Source organism: Triturus cristatus, chromosome 3_1 (genome assembly GCF_964204655.1).
Source record: "Triturus cristatus chromosome 3_1, aTriCri1.1, whole genome shotgun sequence".
NCBI lineage: Eukaryota > Metazoa > Chordata > Amphibia > Caudata > Salamandridae > Triturus > Triturus cristatus.
The window spans coordinates 804,632,869-804,657,749 of NC_140583.1; the positions used below are offsets into that span (position 1 = coordinate 804,632,869).

The window sequence follows — 24,881 nt, forward strand, 5'->3', positions numbered from 1 at the left end:
CCTCAACTTAGACAGTGGACACCAACATATTACTTGAGTTATGCAGAATCATTGTCATGTCTGCCTTTTAACGCAGCTGTCACCAGACCCGAACTGTGATATTGTCAAATTTTTCGAGTAATGACATAGATACAACATCTACTGTGACATTCGTCTGGGTTAAATGTCTCTTCTTACCCATGTCAAGGTTGAATAAGAACGCATACAGACATATAACCTATAGTCAGAATCAATGTCCCTTTCCTTTTTATGTTCATAAGGATACGTATGGGACGCATACCTTGATGCACATAATTTATTTCAGACATTCCTAAACTTATGTTTCAACTTCTGATAAGATTTAGGATATAAGGCCTGCCCCTTAACTAACTGCTTTTTCTTCATTGGATGTATGCATTCACTCTCCAGCTGTCATTTTATTGATGTACTTCTCCAGTGAACATGACTCATCTAACTAAAATGAAGGTTAGATTGACAGCATTCCACTTTCTATCCCACATCTTAATGGGGACACTACAGCCTTATACTGTAGTGACTTGAGCATTTGTGAGATATGCTCCTCTGACCAGTCAGGACATGTGATAATCAAAGATAGAGTGACCGAATGGTCGCTCTTTGTAATGAGTGATAACAATATCAGCAAAGTGATCAGGTCATTTGCAGTGTGAGGGAATATCACTACTGCCAGTGCTCTAAAAACCTGAAGCTGATAAAGCCATGCTCGGAGGAAGACCGACATACTGCTACTGCAGTGGGTGTCTGACTTTCGCGGAGGACACCATCTTCACGTCCCTGCTGAAAAAGACAGCCTTTGCTGTCAACAAGGTACTGTGCTCCCTTTCACCCAATAAACTCTAGACTGCAAGTTGCTATGCCTTTCATGCTCTCATAGTATAGCACATAGAAGTAAGCATTAGGGTGTCAGGTTCTAGATAACATGTTAAATGGCATTTTAACAATGCTGGAAATGTTAATTTTGTCCTCGGAAGAGTCAGAGGGAAGGGTTTAGAAAGGCTTGTTTTAGGGGACCAGGATAGTATAAGAGGTATGAAATGATGCAAGGAGGGGTAGAGTAGGGAAGAGTCTAAAAAGGGTTATTTTGGGGATCATAGTAGTGGTATGGGGTTTAGGATGAATGAGAGAGTGGAGGTGGAGAATATATTGATAGAGGTATAGGGTGAGAAATAGGGTAGTGCATTGGAAAGAGTAGTAGAAAGAGGTTTGAGATGAGTCGTAAAGTTAAGGTAGAGGATATATTGGGAGCGGTATAGGGTGAGAAATAGGGTAGTGCAATGGATATGCTGAATTAGAAGAGAAGTAATAACTATATAGATCCATAAGTACATGGAAGATATACAGCTTCATCAAGGAAGGTAGTACACGTAGATACAAGACGCATTAAATAAACTCTGGCTTACAAGTGTTGTTGTACTTTTAATTAATTTTATTTATATATTTCTTGTAATTCATTGGTGAAGCAATTGTAGATAAAAAGTTATGATAAAAGATTTACTTATTTATGCAGTCACTTATATACATGTTAAAGACTGAATAACGGAACTATCAGTATATGTACATTTGTTAAGCAGAACTAATGAATATCTATTTTTTTTAAAAACATAATTATTCTATACGTTTATGCAAAGCGATACACATATATACGTACCTATCTATAGTACAAATAAATGTTTATATACAGAGGGGTATGCTGTATATTTCTGTTTGCATGTGGTGGTTATGTGGGGAAGAGCCAATTCTTGTGGGAATGTTAGTAACCAAAAGCAATACCTCTATATCAATTACACATTGAGTAGTGATTGCAGGGCTACAATAACTTGTCTATCACATTCATCGTGGTGTATTGAACCAAGTTCACCCTTGTCACTTGTGGGTAGGAAAACACCCCTTGTAGAGTTATGCCAAAGTCGTAACTTAATCAACAGTCCCACTTCCTGGCTTAAACAAATTGTGTGATCCACGACGAATATTTTATTTTACAGGGTCTTATTTTTCTTCATTATCACAAATGAGAGTACCTTCAAATGTGTGAGTTCAGGAAGTACACTGCACAAAAACATATGTTTAAAAGAGTATAATGTTGCTCAATTTACAATAAGAATCTAAACCACATATGGGGTTCACATGACAACTGACGTATCTCTGATTTCAATAGCAGCATTGTCGTTTGGGTGGGGGAGGCATGAATATTTCCAAGTTTATATTTTATCTTTATTACGTTTATTGAATGCCTCTCAATGTGGTGATATAATCTGAAATATTTAGGTGAAAACCACACGCATGTTAAAGAAATACACTGTTTTTAAAAGCGACTTCATCATATTTTTACATGTTGTTTATTGCATGATTTACATGCTAAATATTTCCATGTCTCAGTTCGCGGGCTTTTAGAGCCAAGCCCGACTCTTGGCTCAGTTCTGGCTCGACTCCCTGATTAAAAAGTTGGCTCACACACCGCTACCCAGTAGGCAGCAGCGGTAGCTTGAAGTCACTGTTGCAGCAGACAGACGATCCGACTGAGACCGCCAGGCCAAGCACAACTAAGTAATTATTAGGGAGGTGTCTCACCCTACACACACCTCCCTGAATCTATGTCCCTGGAAATTCATCCTTACACAGAGCATCATCCACACAAGATTCTGTACACCCACCAATGGGAAGGGGAACTCTTTAACTGGTGCCTCCCACCCACTGGAATGCCCCAGGCCAAGTAAGATGAACTGCTCCACATGGATCAGAAGCAGATTTTTCAACAACCAACATATTGTATGTAATTGCATGTTTGTATCGCTTACTACCTATGATGAAACATTGAAGCCCATCTCTCGTATGAATAGGGATTGAGGATAAGCGATCCTCTCATTTCATCTATCGTTTGTGTATGTGTTGTTAATAGGAACAAAAGAGCCCCTCTTGAATATCAGTGAACAATTTGCATTGAAAGCAGACTTCCTGGCCATCTATCCTTCAGTTTGCATTGAAAGCAGACCTGAGAGAGTAATCACAAGATAAGGGTTGACAATTAATAGGGCACCGCCAGAATATGTTTATAATGCGACAATCCATCTAGATTTGTGGGAGAAAAGCTCAAGAAAAATACAACTGCTTCTTTTGCAAGAAAATTCTCCCATAAGAGAAGTTGAGTAAAGTATGGTCACTTGGTAAAGTCCACAAATGGATGTTTTCCAACTTTCGAACTTCGCACAACTTTGAGGGTGAAGTTTGAAACTTCAACCACGTTGGGAGTTATTAGGTTTGCCATTTGCAAAACCAAAGCATTTGTCCTTATTCATTGCTCATAGACAGAAGCGTCCAAATGGACCTTCCCAGCAAGCACGGTTCCAGGAATTTATATCTGGATGGGCCAAGTGTGCGTTTGGGTGGGCCAATGTGTGTCCAATTTTTGACAATTCTGGAGGTAGCCTACAAGTACTAGCTTTATATTATATTTTTTTCCAAGCAGTCATACACAGCATGGGGAGAGTTATTTGACAGTAAAAGTTGAGGTCTATACTCGTCAGGCCCAGTCCTCATAAATTCCCACAGGCCAGGCTTCAATAAAAGCACCTGGATACCAAACAGATTGTAAAAATAGTTCAAGTTTAAGGAGGTCCCAGTAACCACACCTTAACCTTTGTATCTTTACACAAAGAAGACTGGCTATTTACTCCTTGCTCAACACCTATTTCTTTGCACACTGTGATGTTTGTAACTGTTTATTTTCATGTCATTCTTTTGCTTTCATTGATAAAAAAGGTTTTAAAAACAGCAACATATTTGGAACAAAAGAAAGTAGTATCCTTGATACCTGATTGCAATTTTCATGCCTGACAATTGTAAAACGGGTAATTGCAGTCAGAGGTAATCTCTTCTGAGGTGTATCACACAGGTGGTCGAGGGGTTCAATGGCCTTCTTTGTGGACCCTAGGGCACTATAGTGTTACAGAAGATGGACACTTGTGCAGCCCCTTCTTAATGTGCTGGGGCATATGTAGAGGCAGCACTATATTCAGAGTGCATTCCCTTATTTTTATAGGAGCATGGCCCTATGCAAATGAGTGAATAACTTTGCCTCTGCACCCGCCCTGTATCATGGATTCAGGTACAGGGTCAAAATGACCCTCAGGATGCGCCCTGACAAAATTACAAAAAGGTGATACACAGTCTGTGTGCCTCCTTAAGCCAGCCTTCTGCAGAGTGCCAAGTGGCTACCATGATCCCCAGACACCACCCTGCAGGGAGGTGCAGTCACTAATTGCACCTGAATACACGGGGATCTCTCTCCCCTCTTTAAATTGCAGTCAGTATGTCACCTGTACTGTGAAACACATGACTTCTATACCTATAAACAGACGTCTGTATTTCATTGAAAGTGATTACCACAGGGCTGGCCAGTGTAATTGCACAGAGAAAAGCACTCCCCAAAGATCACAACTTCAGTCTCCTCTGTGTTCAATTTCAGGCAGATGGATTTCATTCATCATTCATTGGTCATTGTGACATATATATATTCTAGGCAGATTCAGCTAAAGGGTGAGAAGCGCTGAGAGCTTGTGAGGCTTGCAGTTTTTGAGGTCCTGTTTGTGAATAGTGAAAGTTTGTGCTTGTGTATCTCTAGTATATGGAATCAACTTATACATGTGAAATTTGAGTGTGAATTGTATGTGCGTGCATGCTTGTGGTGTTTTTGCGCATGTGTCTGGCATGGCCATTCCAGTGCAGGTGTTCTGTACGCAGCGTTAATTTGAGCCTGGTGTGAGTGTGCTTATGCATTGTGTGTATGAGTATAAACATGGGGTTTATGCATGTGGTGGGTGTGTGCATGTGGTGTGTTTTGTGTTCATTAAACACTGAATGAGTGTGTAAAATGATATGGATAAAATAACACAAAAACTTATTTGAGGCAAACAGACCAAGTTTTTTAAGAATGTGTATGTGATGCAGCTTTGGGTCCTGAAGGTCGAAGAACCCCACGCTCTGTGGCTTCTATGCATGAATCATCAGCGGTGAGATCTCTCACTGTAACACCGAACCTTATCAAACCTATTGCTGTGCAGTGAAATCTAAAAAGTAACCAAACACTATTTAGGAAAGGTGACCAGATGACATTTTGTCTTCAAAAAATGTACATATTTGGCTTTAACATAGCGGTATAGGGGCGTGGGTTGGGCGCATGGCGGGCTAGTCGCTGATCAGTGCAGCTCCTGCCCCGTAAGGCATAATCCTACCTTCGCGCAATAAACAGACCACACCGTGTCTTTAGCGTAAAAGGCCATTTATTAGGACCAGGCTGCACAACATTAAACAATAACCAACATTATATGAATAAACTTTCCCCCAACACTCTACCATCCTTCACTCCTTTCACCCACTCCACACTCCCCTTTTGTACCACTCCATGCCCCTTCCGTTCCTCACCATTCCACAAACCTCCTTGCATCCTCCCGGCTCTCCTCGGCCATTTCACTCACGCCTCCAATACCCCCACCTCGTTCACTCTTCCCCCCCCCGAGGGATGGGTGTGCCCGCTAATGACTCCCCCCACCCCTCCAAAGTACCGCCACCCCGCAGCCTGTCCTAAACTGGCACGCTGTAGCCAACCCTGGAAACCCCAACCCTCAACTGCAGGGCGGGTGGGTGGCCTTTTCTAAACCCTCCCGATGGTGCCGAGCGCAGGAAGAGGAAGTCGCCTTCCTCCCCTGCGCTCATATACCCACCCCCTAACTCCACCCCTTGACCCTACCTGGTCCTACCCTCGCGCGAATGACCCCGGGGGAAGACTAGTCTGCGACTCTGCTTCCCCCAGGGCCCGGCATCGCGCAATAAACAGACCACACCGTGTCTTTAGCGTAAAAGGCCATTTATTAGGACCAGGCTGCACAACATTAAACAATAACCAACATTATATGAATAAACTTTCCCCCAACACTCTACCATCCTTCACTCCTTTCACCCACTCCACACTCCCCTTTTGTACCACTCCATGCCCCTTCCGTTCCTCACCATTCCACAAACCTCCTTGCATCCTCCCGGCTCTCCTCGGCCATTTCACTCACGCCCCCAATACCCCCACCTCGTTCACTCTTCCCCCCCCCGAGGGATGGGTGTGCCCGCTAATGACTCCCCCCACCCCTCCAAAGTACCGCCAACCAGGTAGCCCCCTGTAGGGCGGGTACCTGCCCCACCCCCTAGGCCAGGACCCCTCACACATCCCTGCGACACCAGATTGCCTCATTCCAGAGCTTGCTGACCACATCCCTCATCTCCATCATATAGTAGGCGTTCCCCAGTCTAGACAGATGCACCCCGTCATCCCTAAATAGCAGTGGTTCCTCCAGTCGTAGTCCCGGGTGACTGATCACCTTAATGTCTTTCTCCCCACAAAAAACTCGCATCGCTCTGTTCAATTTCCGACGCGCCTTTTCAATTGCCCCATGCTTAACAGCTCCCCTCCAGATCCTCCTCGGGACAAACTCCGTCCATGCAATGCAAGCCCCCGCCAGTCTGTGCTTTAGTACCTCCAAGTCTCTCTGCATCAGCTGTAAGAGCGCCAAACCCGACAGCCGAACCAAGTCATTTTCCCCCAAGTGTATAATCAATAGATCCGGGCAACCCTTCTGTGGGACCATCTTCGCGAGCCAGGGCAGTAGTGCCCCCCATCGCATTCCCCCTTTCCCCCACCAGTGCACTTCGTGAAGTTGTCCTCTGAGTCCCAGGTTACGGCCGTACACCTGTTGCTCCGCATATTTCGACGCCCAGTGCACAAAAGAATGCCCCACGATCCATGTGACCGTCTTGGCCCCAGGGCCTCCCACGCAACCTAAGAGAGAAACAGAGGTTAGAGACGCACAAAGAAAGCCAAACCCCGCTCCATCCAACCCCCCACACCCTGCACCCCACCCTGTCACTTTCGCACGTAACGCTCACAACACCTTGACCTCCACCTCCCAATCTGTCGGATCCTATCCCAAGACCACCCCAGCCGGGCAGCCGCTGTCGCCGCCCCAATCCGAAAGGAGTGAGTTCCAAAACCCGCCGGCTCCAAACCCACACGCACCAACGCCATGCGCAACACCGCCAACAACTGGCCAGCCGTCACTCGTGCCCCAGACATGTGACAAAATATTTCCCCCACCCCAAGCTGCCTCGCCCTCGCAAACGCCTGCCACTCAGCCACCGGGCACACACCCCCTCCTTGATTCTCATTCAGCCAAACCCACTTACCCCGGCCCAACTGGTCTGTCTTCGACCGACCGAGCCAAATCCCCAGGCGCCCCGCATCCAATCTGACGTCCTCATACCTCCGCCCCTCCCCAGCCCGCGTGCCCAGCAATTCAGACACCCGGAATGCCCCAAAAAACATCCAGACCATGCACAAGCGAAAAATCCGAACCTCAAACTCATCATAGCAACAGAGCGGCAACGCCGCAACCAACCGAACCAACACCTCAAACGTTATGGACTCCCGTGGCACAGTGCCCCCAACTCGCTCCCTACCCCAACCCCGCAACACCCTACTAACAATCACACTTTTCGTAGGGTCAAAACCAAAAAACAGACAGCAATAAAAGGACACCCTTGCCAGTTTTCCTGAAATGGTTGCCGCCGACAACCCCTTATCCATGCAGTGCAGCACAAACTGTAATACTCCCCGCTCCACCCCCACCTGTCCCCCAGCCTCAGAAACCCCGCTCCAACCCATAAAGGCGACAAACTCTGCCCACACCCGTCTGTAGGTCCGCCTGGTGGTAACAGCAACAGAATTTTCAACTAGGTCAACCACCCTCACTCCCCTAGGGCCCAAATGCCATCCGGCAGCCCCGTCTTGCACAGATCCGCTCCAGGTGCCAGTCTCCGGAATCGCTGCCACTGCGAACGAGACAAAGCATCCGCAATGTCATTATTCGCCCCTGGCACATGCTTGGCTCGAAAAGTCACATTCAGCCGCAAACACTTCAGCATGAAACTCCTCAACAAGCGCAACACCCTCAGGTCCCTTGCCCTCTGCCGGTTGACCAACTCGACCACCGTCATGTTGTCCACATGGAACAACACCGCCCTGTTTTGAAACTCAGAACCCCACACTTCCAGTGCCACCAACAAAGGAAAGAATTCCAAAAAGGCAATGCTCCTCCCCTGCTTCCTCCAGTGTTCCGGCCAGGTCTCTGCACACCACCTCCCGTCCCAGAAAATGCCAAAGCCATCCGCCCCAGCTGCATCCGAGTAAATTTGGATTTGCCAAACCGTGTTTTCCTCCACAAAGTCCAATGAGACCCCATTGAAATCCATCAAGAACAGCAACCACGTCCGCAGATCCGCCCTTACTCCCATGGAGATCCTGACCCTGTGGTGTGGAAGCACTGCCCCCGACATGGCCATGCCGAGCCGTCGGCAGAACGTCCGCCCCGCCCTGACTACCCGGCACGCAAAGTTCAAGAACCCCAGCAGCCTCTGGACCGCCCGCAGCGCAATCCGTTTCTCACCAATCGCCCACTGGAGGCACTCCTGAATTTCCTCTACCTTCGCGGCCGGGAGCCTCGCTGTCCATTGTATGGAATCCAGCTCAATGCCCAAGAATGTCAGAACGCAAGCCGGCCCACTCGTCTTTTCGGGCGCCAACGGAACCCCAAATCCCTCCGCCAACTCCTGGAACCCTGACAGAGCCCTGCCACAGTCCCCCGAACCTGCCTTCCCCAGAAAGAGGAAATCATCCAGATAGTGCGTGACATCCCGGTGCCCAGTTCGCTGCGTGAAGGCCCACTGCAGGAAGGTGCTAAACATCTCGAACAAGGCGCAAGAAATCGCACACCCCATGGGCAAGACTTTGTCCACGAAGATGGCCCCCCCGAACTGCATCCCGAGGAGCGCAAAATCCGCCGGGTGTATAGGCAGCAGGCGGAAAGCCGACTTCACGTCACATTTTGCCAATTCCGCCCCCGGCCCACACACCCGCACAAGGCGGATCGCATCGTCCACCGACGCATACAGCACCCGGGAATCCTCCTCCGCGATGAAGTCGTTCACTGACTGCCCCTCTGGCCACGATAGGTGATGAATCATCCGAAACTCACCCTCCTCCTTTTTGGGCACCACCCCCAGTGGAGAAACGATCAAATCCTCCATCGGCCAGTCATAAAAGGGACCCGCAATCCTCCCTTCCTCCACCTCCTTCAAGAGTTTAGCCGCCACCACCCCCGGCAATTCCTTCGCTGACTTGAGGTTGTCGGCCCATCTCCGTGATCTGGGACCTTGATACCCGACCCGAAAACCATCCGTAAAGCCCCACTGAATCTTTAAGGCGGCCTCCCTGTCCGGGTAAAGGGAGAGCCACGGGGCCATCGCCTCCACCCTAACCGGTGTAGGGGCCCTTCTGTCCAGTCTGCCCCTTCCCCTTGGCATTCCGCCATTGTTCGGAAGGAGTGGTGAGTGTAAGGCATTGCGTAAGGGGGTGCTTCCCCCCGCACTTAGAGCACTCGTGCTTGAACTTGCACGGGTACCTGGAACAATACCCCCTATTGTAACTCCAACAGGCCCCGGTATTGTAAGTGCCGGGCTTGCTAGCCTGTCCGGCCCCACCTGTGGGTGCTGTGGTCCCCCCCGCCCCAGTATGGGCGGGACGCGACTGAAAAGACCGATACGAGACCGGCAAACCCCTCGCCGTGTGAGTTGATGCGGATGAATGCGTAGACGCCATCCATTGCATCCACAATTCCTGGTCCACCTCACCCCAATGCTTCTCGGGGTTCGCACTGACCCGCGCCCTGAACTCCTCATCGTAACTCAACCACGCGAAACCCCCAAACTGCATCTGAGCCTTCCTGATGATATCCATGTATTTCAGCAATGCGATTGCCCTATCGGGATGCTTCTCGCAATAGATACTCGCGTAAATGAGAAAGGCCGAGGTCCAATTCTCCATATTTACCGGCACCCTCGGCCGCCTAGTCAGCTCCCACTCCTCTTCCTTGGAGCCCTCTTTGGCCTGCACCTCCCTATGCAGTAATTTAAAAACGTCCACGTACTCATGCTTCCAGATCTTTCCCTTTATTTTGTCGGACAAGTGCGACCCCAACGGCATAGCCAGGCCCATGTAGGGCAGTTTTTTCGGGAGCTTACTCCCCGACGCCTCCTCCTTACCCCCATCCTTCTCTGTCTGCACCCCCGCCGACGCCACCGCCTTGCCCCCAACCGCTTTGTCCTCATTCGGGAGCCCACCCTTGGGAGCCCCCGCCACCTCCCTCACAGAACCGTCCCCCACCCCAACCGACCTACAAGCCTTCTTCCTTCCCCCAGTGCGACCCCCGTCCCACACCGACCACCAAACCCGCTCACCTGTCAAAGTCGGCTGTCGCTCGCTGAGCCGTCCTCCTGAGGGGGTCGCCCGCCGCGTCTCTACCGTCTCCTTGTCCGCCGATCTCCGGGGGACCTGTAACACACCAACCTCTCTGTTGTCCTTGCCTGCGCCCGTCTCGTCACAGTCATCCCGCACCTCCCCGTCCTCCAGCTCATCACTTTCTGCCTCATAATCCAACTCCACATCTGCCTCCACACCTCCAGGCACCCACAACACCTCTCTCGCCGCTCTCTTCACACCCTTGCCATTCAGTTCACCAGACATGCGTGACCCCTTCCCCCCCGCTGCCACTGCCCGCTCCCGCGCTGGAGGGACGGCCGCCGCGGACCGCCCTACTGCTTCTTGACGGCGGTAAGGGGCCGTCTTGCGCCCCACCGTACTCCCCTTAACTCTGCCGACAGCCGCCGGCTTGGATCCCCCCCCGCCCCCCAGGTCGCTCAAACCTGGGCGGGCCCCGGCACCATCGGGCCTCAAAGCCGTCCTGGCCGTCCCTGCCTGCGTCCGCGGACCCCTGACAGCCCCCCCCACCCGCCCCCTCGCCCTCTCCGCCCTCCCCCGCTCCTCTTGCTCCGCCCACCGCTCCTCCTCCGGCGTGGGCGACGGGGGCCCCTCCGCCTCGGCCTCCCACACCGCCCCCACCCACCCCTCCTGCTCAGCCCGCCGAGCATCCTCCACTTGCGCCCGGAGGCGCTGTTCCCGCAGCCTGTCCTCCCAAGTCCACGCACACCAACCCGGAAGCCGTGGGGGGGGGGCGAGTACCCAAAGACCCCCCCTCCAAAATCCCCGCGGCAGACTGTCCGAGCCCCACCGGCGGCACGACCCCTCCAGGCGGAGCCGCGAGAACCCCCCCTCCCGGCCGCCCTGCGCCGCCAACCGACACACCAGGGGTCGACGCCCGGGACCCCCCCCGAGACAAATCAAGGGGCCCCTCAGACTCCAAAGACCCCCCACTCCCTCCCCACCAGCCAGCACGTCCACCGCCCCGCACGCAGGCCCCAGCCCCCCAGCCCCCACCCCTGACACAACCTCCGCCACCTCGCCCCCCCGAGCCGCCACGAGCCCATCCCCTGGCCCCCCCACTCCCCCACCTGCCCCACCCTCCACACCGCCGGCCCGCCCGGCCGCAGCCGCAATCACCGGGAGCCGCTCCTCCACGGCCAACGCCGACGCCACGCCCCCGTCCGCCTCGTGGGCCTGGAACGTCAATTGGGGAAAACAAAGACGCGGAGGCAGGCTCCTGCGCCGGCCTCCGCGCGCCTGGCTCGCTCAGCCCGCACCCCGCCCCCTCCCCCGCAGACCCGAGAGACACAGAGGTGGCGGCAGCGGCGGCTCCTCCTGACACGCCAGTACCGCCGCCGCCACCCCTGCCGAGGCCGCCCGCGGAGCCCTCTCATAACCCACCCACGCCTCTCCCAGCACCCCGGGCCGCAGAAGATCCTCCCTCCCGGCCCGCCCCAGGACCAACAACGCCCGCCTCACCTCCTCCGATGCCACCGTCCCGTCACAGCCGTCTCGCTCCATAACCGCGACGCCCGCCGTACACAAACCGCCGACCCGCAAGAAATCTTCCCCGGCCTAGCCCTACACTACTCCACACACACTCCTTTTCTAAACCCTCCCGATGGTGCCGAGCGCAGGAAGAGGAAGTCGCCTTCCTCCCCTGCGCTCATATACCCACCCCCTAACTCCACCCCTTGACCCTACCTGGTCCTACCCTCGCGCGAATGACCCCGGGGGAAGACTAGTCTGCGACTCTGCTTCCCCCGGGGCCCGGCAGTATCCTGGCGGAATCGTGCCCATTCTAATACAAACGGGGGTCGGAACCCCCCCTGGTCCCGAGAATCCAGGCCAAGTGCGGTTCCGCTTGCCAGCGGTCCGGAACTCCTGCTGCACCGAAAAGGGCCCCCGGGGGTGAGGTCCGTGAACGCCTGCCTGCTGCTGCTTGACGGAGTGCCCGGGGGCAATTTCCACGCGACCTCGGGGCTTTGAGAGGGCGGAGGTAGGCCCGCTTGAACTGAGCTCCTAACTGCGAGGTCTGGGGACAACGTGGCGCGGTCCGCGAGTGCGGACTCTGGTGCAGTAAAGCCGGATTACCCACGGGGGACCCACTTACAAAGATGCCTGAGCCTTGCTCCTCGAGACGGCGGACGGCGGACGGCGGCGGGGGCAAGGCCTTGCTGGAGACGCCTACGCTGAGGAGCCGACGGAGGCCCGACACCTGCCTTGTGGAGTGGGGGTCCGGAGAGGTCTGAGATCCGGATGGGTGCACCGTGACGACTTGCTGGCCTGTGGCGGCTGACGGCACCCGGGGGCGTGCTCCACACGAGCACGGGTCATCGGAAGGGCCGGTCCTGGCCTACTCGGGCTATGTTCCCGCCTGAGAGGACCGTTGACGGTGCTGTATGGTCCGCGTGGGCAAGCTGCTAGACAAAGGGGATTGGACCTCTGCTTGCGTGCGCGCCCCCGAAGGTGGTCGACTCATAAACTCCTGAAACAGCCTTCGGCGGTGAGAGGCACCCTGGAGATTGGTGAAGAGATCACCCTGTATTCACGGTGGGAAGACTTGGGGGGCCACAGGTGGACCCTGCCGGACTGCGACTCCTGCGACAGCACTAGGTTGCCTTAGAGCCTGGCGTGAAGAGCACTGTGGGACACTTCTCCAGACGACACCAAGCCGAACGGTAGACTAAGGTGCAGTGGGGGACCCACGCACACACCTCCTGGGCCCGGATTGACCCGTGATGGTTTTCTGAGCCTGAGGTAACAGAGTGGAGGGCCCCGGGGACAGCATTGACCGGCCCGCACTGGAAATGGGGAAAGATAGGCCCCTTAGAGGACCACAAGCAAACAAGATTATGCAGTATACAGTGCCAGGCCCCACTTCGACAGAGCGCATCGGACCGAACCCTGAGCAGGGACCACCGCGGGGATCAGCAGCCCAGGATAAGGCTGATATCCTAGAGGCCATCAGAGACTCACGAATCCAAAATGGATGGTTTGCGCCTGGACCTACGGAAGGTGGCGGATCGAGTCACTACCACACAGGGGGACCTGGCCTCATTGCGGACGGAGGTCCAACACTTGCAAGCGACGGTGTCTGCACTCAAGGAGCACACCTCTCATCTCGAGGACAGGGCAGAAGACGGTGAGGGGCGCTCGAGGAGGAACAACCTCTGCTTTTTAGGCTTTCCGGAGAAGGCGGAGGGACCGGCGGCGGACCTATTTCTGGAAGAATGGATCGGTTCCGCGTTCCCGGGTCTTTGACCATCCAAGATGTTTGCGGTGGAACGGGCCCACCGCTCCCTTGGTCCCCTCCCCCCCCCCCCCCCCGAAACCAGGGTCGTCGCCTAGGACTCTGATCACCCGCCTGTTTCATTTTAGGGACCGGGACATGATCCTGCAGTTCATCCGCAAGAACGGTCCCCCCAGGTTCGCAAACCATGAGATCCATATCTACCCGGACTACACAAAGAAGTTACAAGACCTGCGGAACGACTTCCTGGGGGTCAAGCGGAGGCTGAGAGATCTCAATATAAAATACAGCCTAATGTTTCCGGCCCGGCTCAGAATACAATATGCAGACAGGGTTCACTTCTTCAATGGCCCGCAAGAGGCCACAGAATGGTGGATTCGATGGGCCTGGAGGGGCAGGATCAACAGCGCAGGTGGCGGGAACAGAGGAGACGGAGCGGTCGACAACGGAACGAGCACCGCCGCACTGGAGGACAATGGTCTGGGCCACAGGGGGAACCAGACGGAGGTCGCATCAAGGTGGGGCCGGACGGCACCCTGAGAGAAGAGTTGGGGGCATACCGACACAGAACCAGTTTTCCCCATTGTGCCTCGTCCATGAAACTCAGTCGGAACCGGAAGGCACTGCCGGCCCAATCGCTGGCGGCTCGTGAGACACCTGAATACAAGTAAGGGGACTGCCATTTGAGCGGACGTTGATCGGCTGGGCTGCACAAGACGCTGTAAGTATGGACCTCAACGGTGCTGCAACCTGACTCTACTGCGGAGCGCCTGAGGGGGGTCCTCGATTGCAGGGACCATAGGGGAGGGGTGGGATCGTAGCTGATGGGGCGGGGCACTATTCCGCCACGCTGCAATCTGGACACTCCAACTGTAGTGTGCTGTGTCGGCCTGGCTAGGCCGTTGGTTGGGCGGGGCTGCGCAGTGCTGGGCAGTTTGGTTGTACAACAAGAATTGGGGTTTGCTTTTTGTTGACTGCTATTGTTGCTTAAAATGTTGCGGGGGGTTTACGGGGAGGGAAGAGACTATGGGGTGGAGTCCTGAGTCCTCAGACCAAGGTTAGGGTATGAGAATGAGGTTCTACTGCCTGAGGGTGGGGGGGGGAAGGTTCACATCGTTTCGTTTTACTGTTCTCTTTTGGGAATGTTTTATGCCGGGTCACCAGAGGTCATGAGAGCTTTCGGAGGGGGGTGGGGGGTTCCCAACACTATGCCTTGCAGTTCATCCCACTTCTACATCAGGGGTCGTGGTCACCCAGAATTCTCTACTTATGGCAGGCGATCAACAGACCTATAACCTTATAACATGGAATGTTAGAGGGCTCAACAACAGGGTCAAACGGATTCGGAAAGCAACATATCTTAGGCGATATAAGATAAGTGTAGCCTTTTTGCAAGAGACACATATCTGGGGGGATTGCCTAAAAAATGTCCAGCGGCAGTGGAGGGGCCAGATTTTCGCGACCTCCTACTCGGGGTTTGCCGGGGGGGGGCGCTTATATGGGTGGCACCTGGAGTCCACTTTAAAGTTTTAAAATGTAGCCCTGATGTAGATGAGCACTACGTGGTGGTAGAGGGGACATTGGATGGGAGACACATGTGTTTAGTGAACATTTATGCCCCAAACACCGACGATGGGGAAATTTTGGGTACAGTCCTGGGGAAATTAGACTTGGCACACAATGTGGAATTGATTATAGCAGGAGACTTTAGTTGTGCCTTTGATGGGGAACGGGACAGGCACCCCTCAAAAGTGAATGCTAAACCCAAGACACGGGAAGCCCTGTGACAGATGATTAGCAACTATCACTTGCTGGATATATGGCGGCACCGCAACCCTGATAGTCAGGTTTACTCCTGTTATACTCCGGCAGCTAATACGTATAGCAGGCTGGACTATTGTTTTATACAGGAAACGGTGGACGGTCGGATTTTAGAGATACAGTACCTGGCCCGATATCTGTCCGATCACTCCCCCCTGCTGGTGGCCTACACGTTGGGCCGTCCACATTCCAAAATACCGTTGTGGAGACTTAACACCGAGGCTTTGATGGACCCAGTTTATAAAGAGACGATCGCGGCGGGGTTGAAGGCTATTTTGAGGTGAACTGGAACACAGTCAGCTCAAGGACGTTCGAATGTGATGCGATGAAAGTGGTGTTGAGGGGAATATGTATGTCCACTGAGGTGGGGGTGAGGAGAGTGTTAGAACGGGACCTAAAAAACCAGGAGGAACGCTTAAAGACCCTAGAGGCAGAACTTCCCACAGACCCGGGGGGACCGGCCAAATGGACGGAGCAACGACAAAAGATAGGGGATCTATGGGAGTCACTGGGCAAATACAATAGGTCCACGAGAAGATGTCGTTGGTATACTGAGGGTGATAAAGCCGGACACCTACTTGCGCGCTTGATTAGGGAGAAGACTCAGCCTACCCCGACACTGGCCCTTAAATCCGATAAGGGTCGCGTGGTCTATACCCAGCAGGATATTAACGTGGTATTCGCCACACACCTCCAAAAAATATCTTCTGAGCCCAAGCCCAATGTTGCCCCACAGGCTTTGGAAGCCCACCTTGCTGAGATGGATCTACCTTGCCTTGACCCGGAAAGTCAGGAATCCCTGGGGGCGCCCTTTAGAGGGGAGGAGGTAAGAGCGGCGATCGCTCATTTGAAAATGGCTAAATCCCCTGTGATGGATGGCCTGGTGGCGGAGCTATATAAAGAATTTGGGGGAGTCCTGGTTCCTAGGCTCCTGGACATTGTTATGGAGGCCGGTGAGGCGGGCATATTACCTGCCTCCATGCGTGAAGCGCTGATTGTGATGATCCCCAAGCCGGGGAAGGACCCCTTACTCCCTGCCTCCTACAGGCCAGTCTCTATGCTCAATGTCGACCTTAAGATCATAAGTCAGGTATTGGTAAACAGATTACTCCCATATCTTAGGCGATTGGTGCATGACGACCAGTCTGGTTTTATTCCAGGAAGAAACACACTGCGGAATATCTGCCGTCTGGCCCATGTCATGCAATCACTAGAGGGCAGGGCCGAGCAGAATACCTTGGTCTTCCTAGATATCGAACAGGCGTTCAACTCGCTCAGATGGGAATATCTATGGCAGGTGCTACTAAAAATGGGGATCGGTGAGGGGTTTGTGAACTGGGTGAGACTCCTCTATACGCAGCCGGTGGCAAGGGTCCGCATGGGGCGCTTTGTCTCGGATGCAATGTCAATAGCCAGGGGGACGCGACAGGGGTGTCCACTTTCCCCCTTGCTATTTGCCCTGGCGATGGAGCCATTAGCGTGCCATCTCCGTAGGGTCCTCCAGGGGCAGGGTATTCAAATTGGGGCCTTGGAATATATTGTATCACTGTATGCGGATGATGCACTGGTGTACCTGCGGGAGCCAACCCACTCGCTTCCGATACTGTTGGCGGCTCTGGGACAGTTTGCAGAGGCCTCTGGACTCTATGTCAATAATACTAAATCACAACTATATCCGATTGGGTCGGAGGCTGAAAGGGGCGAGGTCCAACTCCCAGAGATGGGGCTTCCATGGCTGTTAGATACGTTGCGCTATCTCGGGATCTGGATAAGTAGGGACAGAGAAGTTTTTTATCACCATAATGTGGGGAGGATACTTAGAGGTCTCCGAGGCAGTATTGACTTCTGGAACACGCTCAGGCTCTCATTGATGGGGAAGATCGCCTTGATTAAAATGGTGGTGCTGCCTCGATGTCTCTACACAAAAGGCGGGTTCCTTCTTTGAACTTCCACACCAGGTATTCAAGGATCTCGATGCAATGCTCATACAACTACCGTGGAATGAAAAACGCTGTCGGGTGAGCCTAGAAGTCATGAATCGCACTTGGGGTAGGGGCGGTTTGGAAATCCCTGACCTTGAACTTTATTACAGCACGCAGTGGACTTGCTCGATACGGACCCTTCCTGGGAATGTTCGCTCCTGGCGGACACATATGGGGATCGACAGTTGGGCGCGCTCCTATGGCACACGAAAGGGTGCCAGGAACAGTGTCCTCCACTGGGTGGATTGTTGGCTGCCATCTGGGCCAGGGTGGTTTAAAGGCTTATCCAGGTGCGACCATTTGCCCCAGAGGCAGACTTTTGGCTGATGCCGCCTTTCGCGCTCATTGAGCGGGTCATGTCTACCGACAAATGGAAGGTGGGAGACTGTCTTATGCTGTCGGACCTCTATCCAGAACAACAGTTTATAACATATCAAGAAGCGGTAGACTCTTTTGAGTTGGGATTGGGGCAATTCTTGCAATACACCAAAGTAGCGGCGACGGCACGACATCTATGGCCTACATTCCCGGAAGCCCTGGAACACACACATACCCTGGTCACGATGATTGCCATGGCGGGAGGGCGAAAACTTGTCACCCACCTGTACAGGGTGTTAAGGGAAGACAGAAAAGGCACACCTCTCAAAATAGAAGGTAGATGGCAGGAGGCGAGCCCGCAGGAGATTACACCACGGGAGTGGCAAAAAATTCATGGGGGCGTACGCAAGGTGGCGGTTTCCAATAGATTTAAGCACATACAATACAACATGGTCCATATGACATACCTCTCGCCCAAGCGCCTACACACTATTGATAGTACGAGAAACCTAGGGTGCCCCAGATGTCACTATGCACAGGCAGATTTCCCACACATGGTTTGGTTGTGTCCGACGATTCAGGTATTCTGGACAGCTATCCTAGAGGACCTGCACAGAATAACGGGATGGAGGGTTGCCCTAGAGGTGCGTACTTGTCTCCTTGCATTGATTCCCCGAGACCCTAAAGGCAAAACCAGTAGGAAGTTCCTGGTATTGGGGCTTGTGACAGCTAGGTGGTGACTAGCGATCCACTGGCTGGCACAGCATGGGCCGCTGATAGAGAACTGGAAAGCGGACCTGAAGGAATGGGCTTTGGCGGAGGAGGGGCACATACTCAGTACCAGAAGAAATGCCAAACTCCCAAAAGTGTTGCTGGCGTGGGGGCTAATGGTCCAGGAGATAGGGAGAAGCTCCCCCAACTCTACACAGACAGTGTCGACTGGTGATAGTCACGTGGGAAATTAATCCCCCAGACAAGGGAAGAGACGAGAGGTTACCCCTGATTGAATTGGTGTTAGATGGACCTCTAGGTGGGTGGGCCCGGTAGGGGTGGCGTCGGGAGGGAAGGGTGTTCAGTTATAAGTTTACATGATTACGAATGACAATGATCACACTACTTGTCGGTTCGGTAAATACTTAAGAGACACCCAAATTGGATAAATTGCTGCTGAACGGGGACTGTACTGCTTGTTGTTCAGAGTTGTCTGTGAGATATAACTGTTTAAACCTGTGAGTGTACCTTAAAACCGCAATAAAGACATTTTTTTTAAAAACATAGCGGTATAAAGTATATGCTGTGATGTACGCAAACACTATCCATTTATCTGAAAATCATACTTTGTTTGTGTCAAAAGTTTAGCGATACCAATTTTAAACTATACACGTGGAATGAATTATTTAGTTCTGAGGCAAGTTTGGATAATTAGCCTTAATGCCACCATGTGTATATCATGCCACATTGCATCACACTTAGTAGATCTTTCTTGAATTTTGACCGGCCGGCATTAATCGCGGGTGGGTGGGGTTAATAAATAAAATTTTAAAAACTTACCTGTCTGCGGATTCCGCATTTTCCTGATTTTCGGCTCTCCTGCCTCTGGCAAGGACAGGAAGCAGGTAGCCTCCCTTACCTTCCCTGAGCCACTCACAACACTGCAATTGTAATGGTGATTGGTTGGGACGCCAACCAGCCAGGCGCCTATGGGGAGGCCATTTTCTCCATGTAGGCTGCATGCAGCCTACATGGAGAAAAGGCAGAATGTGCATGACTGGTTTGGTCGGCCCCAGAGGGCTGACCAAAAAGTCAGCACCCTCGGCAATGGGCAAGCCACTCCTCTCCTGCCCTAGCGCAGACCCACCCGCCCCCAACCAAACCCTCCTGTTTTTGTCACACTGCGAGAGGCAGGAACATAAAATGGTAGTTTTACCTTTATATGTTTCTGCTTCTCGCACTGCGAGAAAGCAGTAGGGCGAAGCTCCTCCGCCCTAATGGAGGAGCCGCCCCTGCATGTGAAGAGTAAGATCATAAACAGGATCTCTGAAATTATGTGGCAAGGGAGAACCAAATTATGCAGTAAGGAAAGACAAATAATGTGGCGTTATGAAGCACATTTTGTGATAGTATTACTTCATTCCTTTATCATTTTTCTTTGCACTTGTTAACTCTATCTGGGCATAGGTTGCAGCTCAGTAGTACACGTTTACCACCCAAGTATAGCAATAAGCAATAGAAATGTGACCAGTCAGCCTTTTTGCGAAGGGCCTTCAACTGTGCTGCAACACATGTTAATCTGCAGATTATGCATCAGATAATGGATTATGTGGTAAATGCAACAAATGCATAATCATGCAGAAAACACACTAGCCACAAAAGTTGCATAATCCAGTGCCCTCGACTATAACCTGGGAATGGGCAATATACTGTGTCAAGATATTAGAATATAAAATACGCACATTTGTAACCCTGCCACACTGGTGGGGATAAATCCAACCCAGCACAATTTCTTACTTTTGTTTTTTAACTGTTTTTATTGATAGCGTTGTTTCACGTTACATCATACAGCTTTATCGTGAACAATTTCTTACTTGAGATAAAACTGTTATTTACTTTACCGCAGCATCTGGCAGAGAACAGACAGAAACACACATTCTAGTAGGCAATGCAATTCCACATTATGGCTGCTCTTCCACGTAGGCATGAACTGACACTATCTGAATAGTATTATGCATGCCTCATTCTACAGTTATTACTGTGCGCATTCTACACTGATTAAACTACATAACATTCTCAGAACCCCCAACACAAACAGCCATAATTGAGGTGCAAAAGGCTGTTCATAGCCCTGGTGCCACTGCACCTGCTGCATCATTGGCAGATAAATATCCTGTCTCTTCTACCCCAATATCCTAACCCCCACTGTAGCTTGCTTCAGACATGAGCTAGGGTTGCCACCGGGATGTGTTGTTTTTTTACCGGCATGAGCAGTATTTAAATGTCTCAGCCAGTACAAAAATAGGGAAAATCATGTAAAGCCGGTATTTTTCTCCCTCTCATAATTAAAACAGCTATTATGAAAACAATGCTCTTTAAGATGTTTTCTATAGGTTCATTGATAACCCCTGACTGATAATTAAAGTAAACAAATTGAAAACAAATCACAACATTTGACTACTGACAAGGAGGAAGCACGTAACAGGTGCTTTCTCTGTGGCCTCTTCTGCTGTGGTTGGGATGGCCAAGGGCCATGCTGGGCCTGCTTTCCAGATCTGTGGTCCAGAATGGGCTTGTGAGGGTGGCGTTTATCCCATCTGGTTGACTATAGTCTGGATCTGGTTACAGAATGAGCTTTGGCATAAAGGTGATTCCTAAACAAAATATGCCCTCGGTCAGACATTAATTTGAAGACTAATAGACACAATTAAGAAGACCTAGACCTTGGCATTCACTTTCTAGTGTTGCATGTGTGGGATAGTGAGCAGAGAAGCCCACAGGCTTGTACAGCAGCAACAAAGTAGTATGGTAATCATGGTGATCAAGGGTGGTAAGCGCAGGTGCACCTTTTACAAAGCTGTAACTCTTATACTTTGTTGCATCTAACTCTAAATCATTTGCAGTGTCGCTAGAGAGGGATGATCAAGTAGTTCATATCTTACTACCTCCCAGCGCCTTCTACATTGATTACCCATTATTTCATTCACTCTGCCACTTCCCATCAAGTCATAGCCCTCACCTTTTCCATCTCCACCTCATTCTTTCTTCTCCTCACTCGTCCTCGGTCTCACTCCAACATCCACAATTCTTCTCACAAGCTATGTGTCTTCCTGGATGATCCTCTAGCTCATTCCTGTCTCTTCCATCTCTCGCCCCATCTGTTCTTTCTCTCTCACACAAGTTTACTACATCCCCACCTTTCTTTTATTCTCCCACCACCCCACACCAAATATTTTCATTACACTCTTTTTGTATTTGTTAAAACGCACTATCACCCAAGGGTCTCTTGGTGCTACTGAAGAGTAGGTCATAAGGTGGGGCAGCAGACATTGAGAAAACAGCAAAGTTTTGAAAGCTTTTCTGCTGAACTTCTCTGTACAACTTTTTCACGCTCCCCAAAACTGATATTACAGCAGCCATGTCAGGGTGTTACATGCGGCATAGAAACAGACACCCCTAAAGGTCACTGCGTGGAAATAAGCCAATGAGCACTCACCTGAGACAAAGGCTTCCTTCCCGCACAGTTGATTCCTCCAATGAAGACCATGTTGGGCATCACTGGTCGCGGGAACTCAAAGGCAAAGTCATATCTCAGCAGCCAGAGCGAGGCCCCACCAAAGAGCTCCTGAGCAGATATTTCCCTCTGGAGGAACTGCGAGGCCAGGTGGCCATACGGCGAGTAAACATAATGGCAAAGTCCCATCAAATAGAACTTGAACAACATGTTCTTCACTCGCTCAGAAAACATCATGCGGTCTGTGAAGCTTGTAAACAGACGGGGGACATAGGATGTAGGACTTGGGCACTGAGTGGCCGCATCGTCTAAGCCACATGAGATTGATCTCAGGAAGAAGACGGATGGGATGGAGAGATATTCAGCCATTATTTGTCCACATGGAAACACGGGGTCAATGAACAAGGCATGAAAATCACTCTCTCGCAGGTACTGGATCAGATTCTGGTCATTCAGTAGCTGCCGACAGGATGAGAGCATCATCTTGGTGATGTTGTATACCTGCTCATACTCAGTGATAATCCTTTCCACAAAAGATAGCTCAGTAAAGAATGCATTACTCATCAATCTGATTTGAGACTCAAAGTTTTCCTTCGTGTAGGGCACTTGGTAGGTCTTCACAGTGTGGACGTCCGAAGTTCCTATCAGGATGTTGACCTCTGGCACCACCAGAGTGATTTCATGCCCTCGACGCTGGAGCTCCCCCACCACAGGCCGCATGCTGAGCCAGTGGCTCCCATCTTGGGGCACCACCAGTAGCTTACCACCCTCTGTGAGGTTGGACCTGGCCAAGAATAGAAGCACAGCCGCAGCCCACGAGGCAGCCCCAGAAGCCATCTGTGGATGAGAGGTTCTGTTGCGAAAGGTTGGAGATCCGCTCTCTTTAGGGAAGAGCTGAGTCCACAGAATCTTGTTTGGACTTCGAACATTTCTTGAGCTCGGAGAAGCAATGACCTGAATAAGAATTTGGCAACTCCCCCATGTCTTGCTGTGCAACTTGAAATGTGATCACACACGCCGGTGTCCAGGGGGGAGGAGGTTGCACATAAGCTGCACTCCAAGAAGGAGATCGATTTTAGGCACGCTCTGGAAAACCGGTTTTCTAGTAAAAGTTTAGAAATGTATCATGTGTTGCCCAGCTAAAAGTTCAAACATGCACAGGCACAGAAAGAGCTGACAGCTTTAAAGCAAACACCAGATAACTTGGAACAAAAAGTACCTCTCTACAAGGACAGCTCAAGTTCTAGGACGCTGGTACAGCAAAATCACAAAATAAACGGCATGAAGCATTATCCAAAACAAGCTGCCGCCACGTCATAGCGTTTAAAAAAAAAAAAATCTCAGCCATGTTCCACAGTAGCATTGTGGCTGTACAACATCGCTATAAAAACATTGAAAAGGCCAATACCTCCTGTAGGCAAGACTTATTGTCTTTGGCAATGCTTGGTTTGGTGGGAAATTTCCTAGGGGGGGTTTCCAAAGGGCCTATAAGACCTAACTTCCCAATTTATAGATCTCGTCCTTTGGAAATCCTTATGGCTTCCTGACAGGTCAATGGACCTCTGCCACATGTTAAATGGAGCTGGAATGAGAATACAAATCATGCATATATCATCAACTACCAGATCCTTAATGTTCAGTCAATGACGAGAGGTTGATAAGAGTTTTCGAAACCTTTATTTATCTTAAAAGATTAGTATGGTTTTTGTCATCTCTATTCAGATTAGTTCGATTTACAGAAATGCCAAATAAATGGCTAATGACAGCATAAATCAATACAAAGTGTTCCATAAATGAAAATTGTCACTAAACTAGCTAAGAGCCTAATCTACCCTAAATAGAACCCATGAAGAATCATTTTCGGAAAAGAGTAAATTGCACTTCTCATAAAGAGTCGTTCTGGAAACTCAGCCGAGTTCCCAACAGTAGCGGTAGCAACCTTCAAAATGTCAGTAAAGAAGCAAATGATCATTGCAGTAGCATTGATCAAAAAAGGGTTTAGATAAGGTAAAGAATAAAGTCACCTTCAACAATAGCTGTCGATAACAAAGAGCTGGAATAAGAAGTAACTCTGCAGAGTCATAAGAAGTCTCCTCCAAACAAGTCTCAGAGGAAAAGAATCAAGTCTGGTCTCTGGTCTCTCTAGCTAGGTATTCTTATTAATATAAAATCACACAAAAATGTAATAAAACTTTTCAAACTTATCAAGTGTTAATAGTTTTACTCCAATGGAAACCGCTCATTTGATGGAGTCGTCAACTTCCGATGCTTCTTCTCTCGATTCCCACGGTAAACATCCACATTGGTATGTAGTAAAACAATGTTGCATAGCCTTGTAAAATGGAGAAAGGTTTTCATGAGAACCTTCTTACCTAAGCTAAAAGATGCACTCCATGCCCATTGTGAATACAAAAGTAAGTCGGATATGCTAAGACAAAACTAGCAATAATGTTCTGGTGAGGCATACATACAATATATCTAAATCATTATTTATTCTAACAGTCAGAGCAAGGTTCTTTGTTCAGTTTAAATTAGCTAATGTGGCATGCTGGTGTGAGGCTAAATGTTCTAAATAAATGTCTATTAAGCCTAGAGCAGGAGTTGAAAAAGGCTTTTGGCCTACTAAAGGGTCACATTAAAGAATGATAGCCTAGTCCAAAAAACATTCTTAATGTTATTTTATATACATTTAAGCAAGCACATATTCCCTATGTGTCATTTTCTATGTGAAAACATTTTTGCAACAATTCAAACGCATTCTGAGGTGCAATTCTAAAATGGTTTTCAAGTAGAAATTTTGTTTTTAAAGTTATTTCCCAAATTATTGTTTAAATCTTTTATTCTGGGAAGGCGACAGCTGCGATTTCCGAAAAAGACTCACTCAATGTGACAATGCTGTTCTGGTATGAT

The 24,881-nt window shown here is 50.5% G+C and overlaps 2 protein-coding genes across 3 annotated transcripts in view; both read right to left on the reverse strand.

The window, feature by feature from the left end:
* The window catches only part of LOC146861075 (UDP-glucuronosyltransferase 1A1-like), a 444,482-nt gene that overhangs the window by 250,968 nt on the left and 168,633 nt on the right, over window positions 1–24,881 (reverse strand). The window lies entirely within an intron of this gene.
* LOC146861077 (uncharacterized) lies at window positions 6,157–10,636 on the reverse strand. The gene is made up of 2 exons (XM_085646477.1): window positions 10,351–10,636; window positions 6,157–6,838 (listed from the first exon to the last, which is right to left on the reverse strand). Exons 1-2 carry the CDS (start codon window positions 10,634–10,636, stop codon window positions 6,222–6,224), a joined length of 903 nt encoding a protein of 300 aa, XP_085502603.1. The 3' UTR covers window positions 6,157–6,221.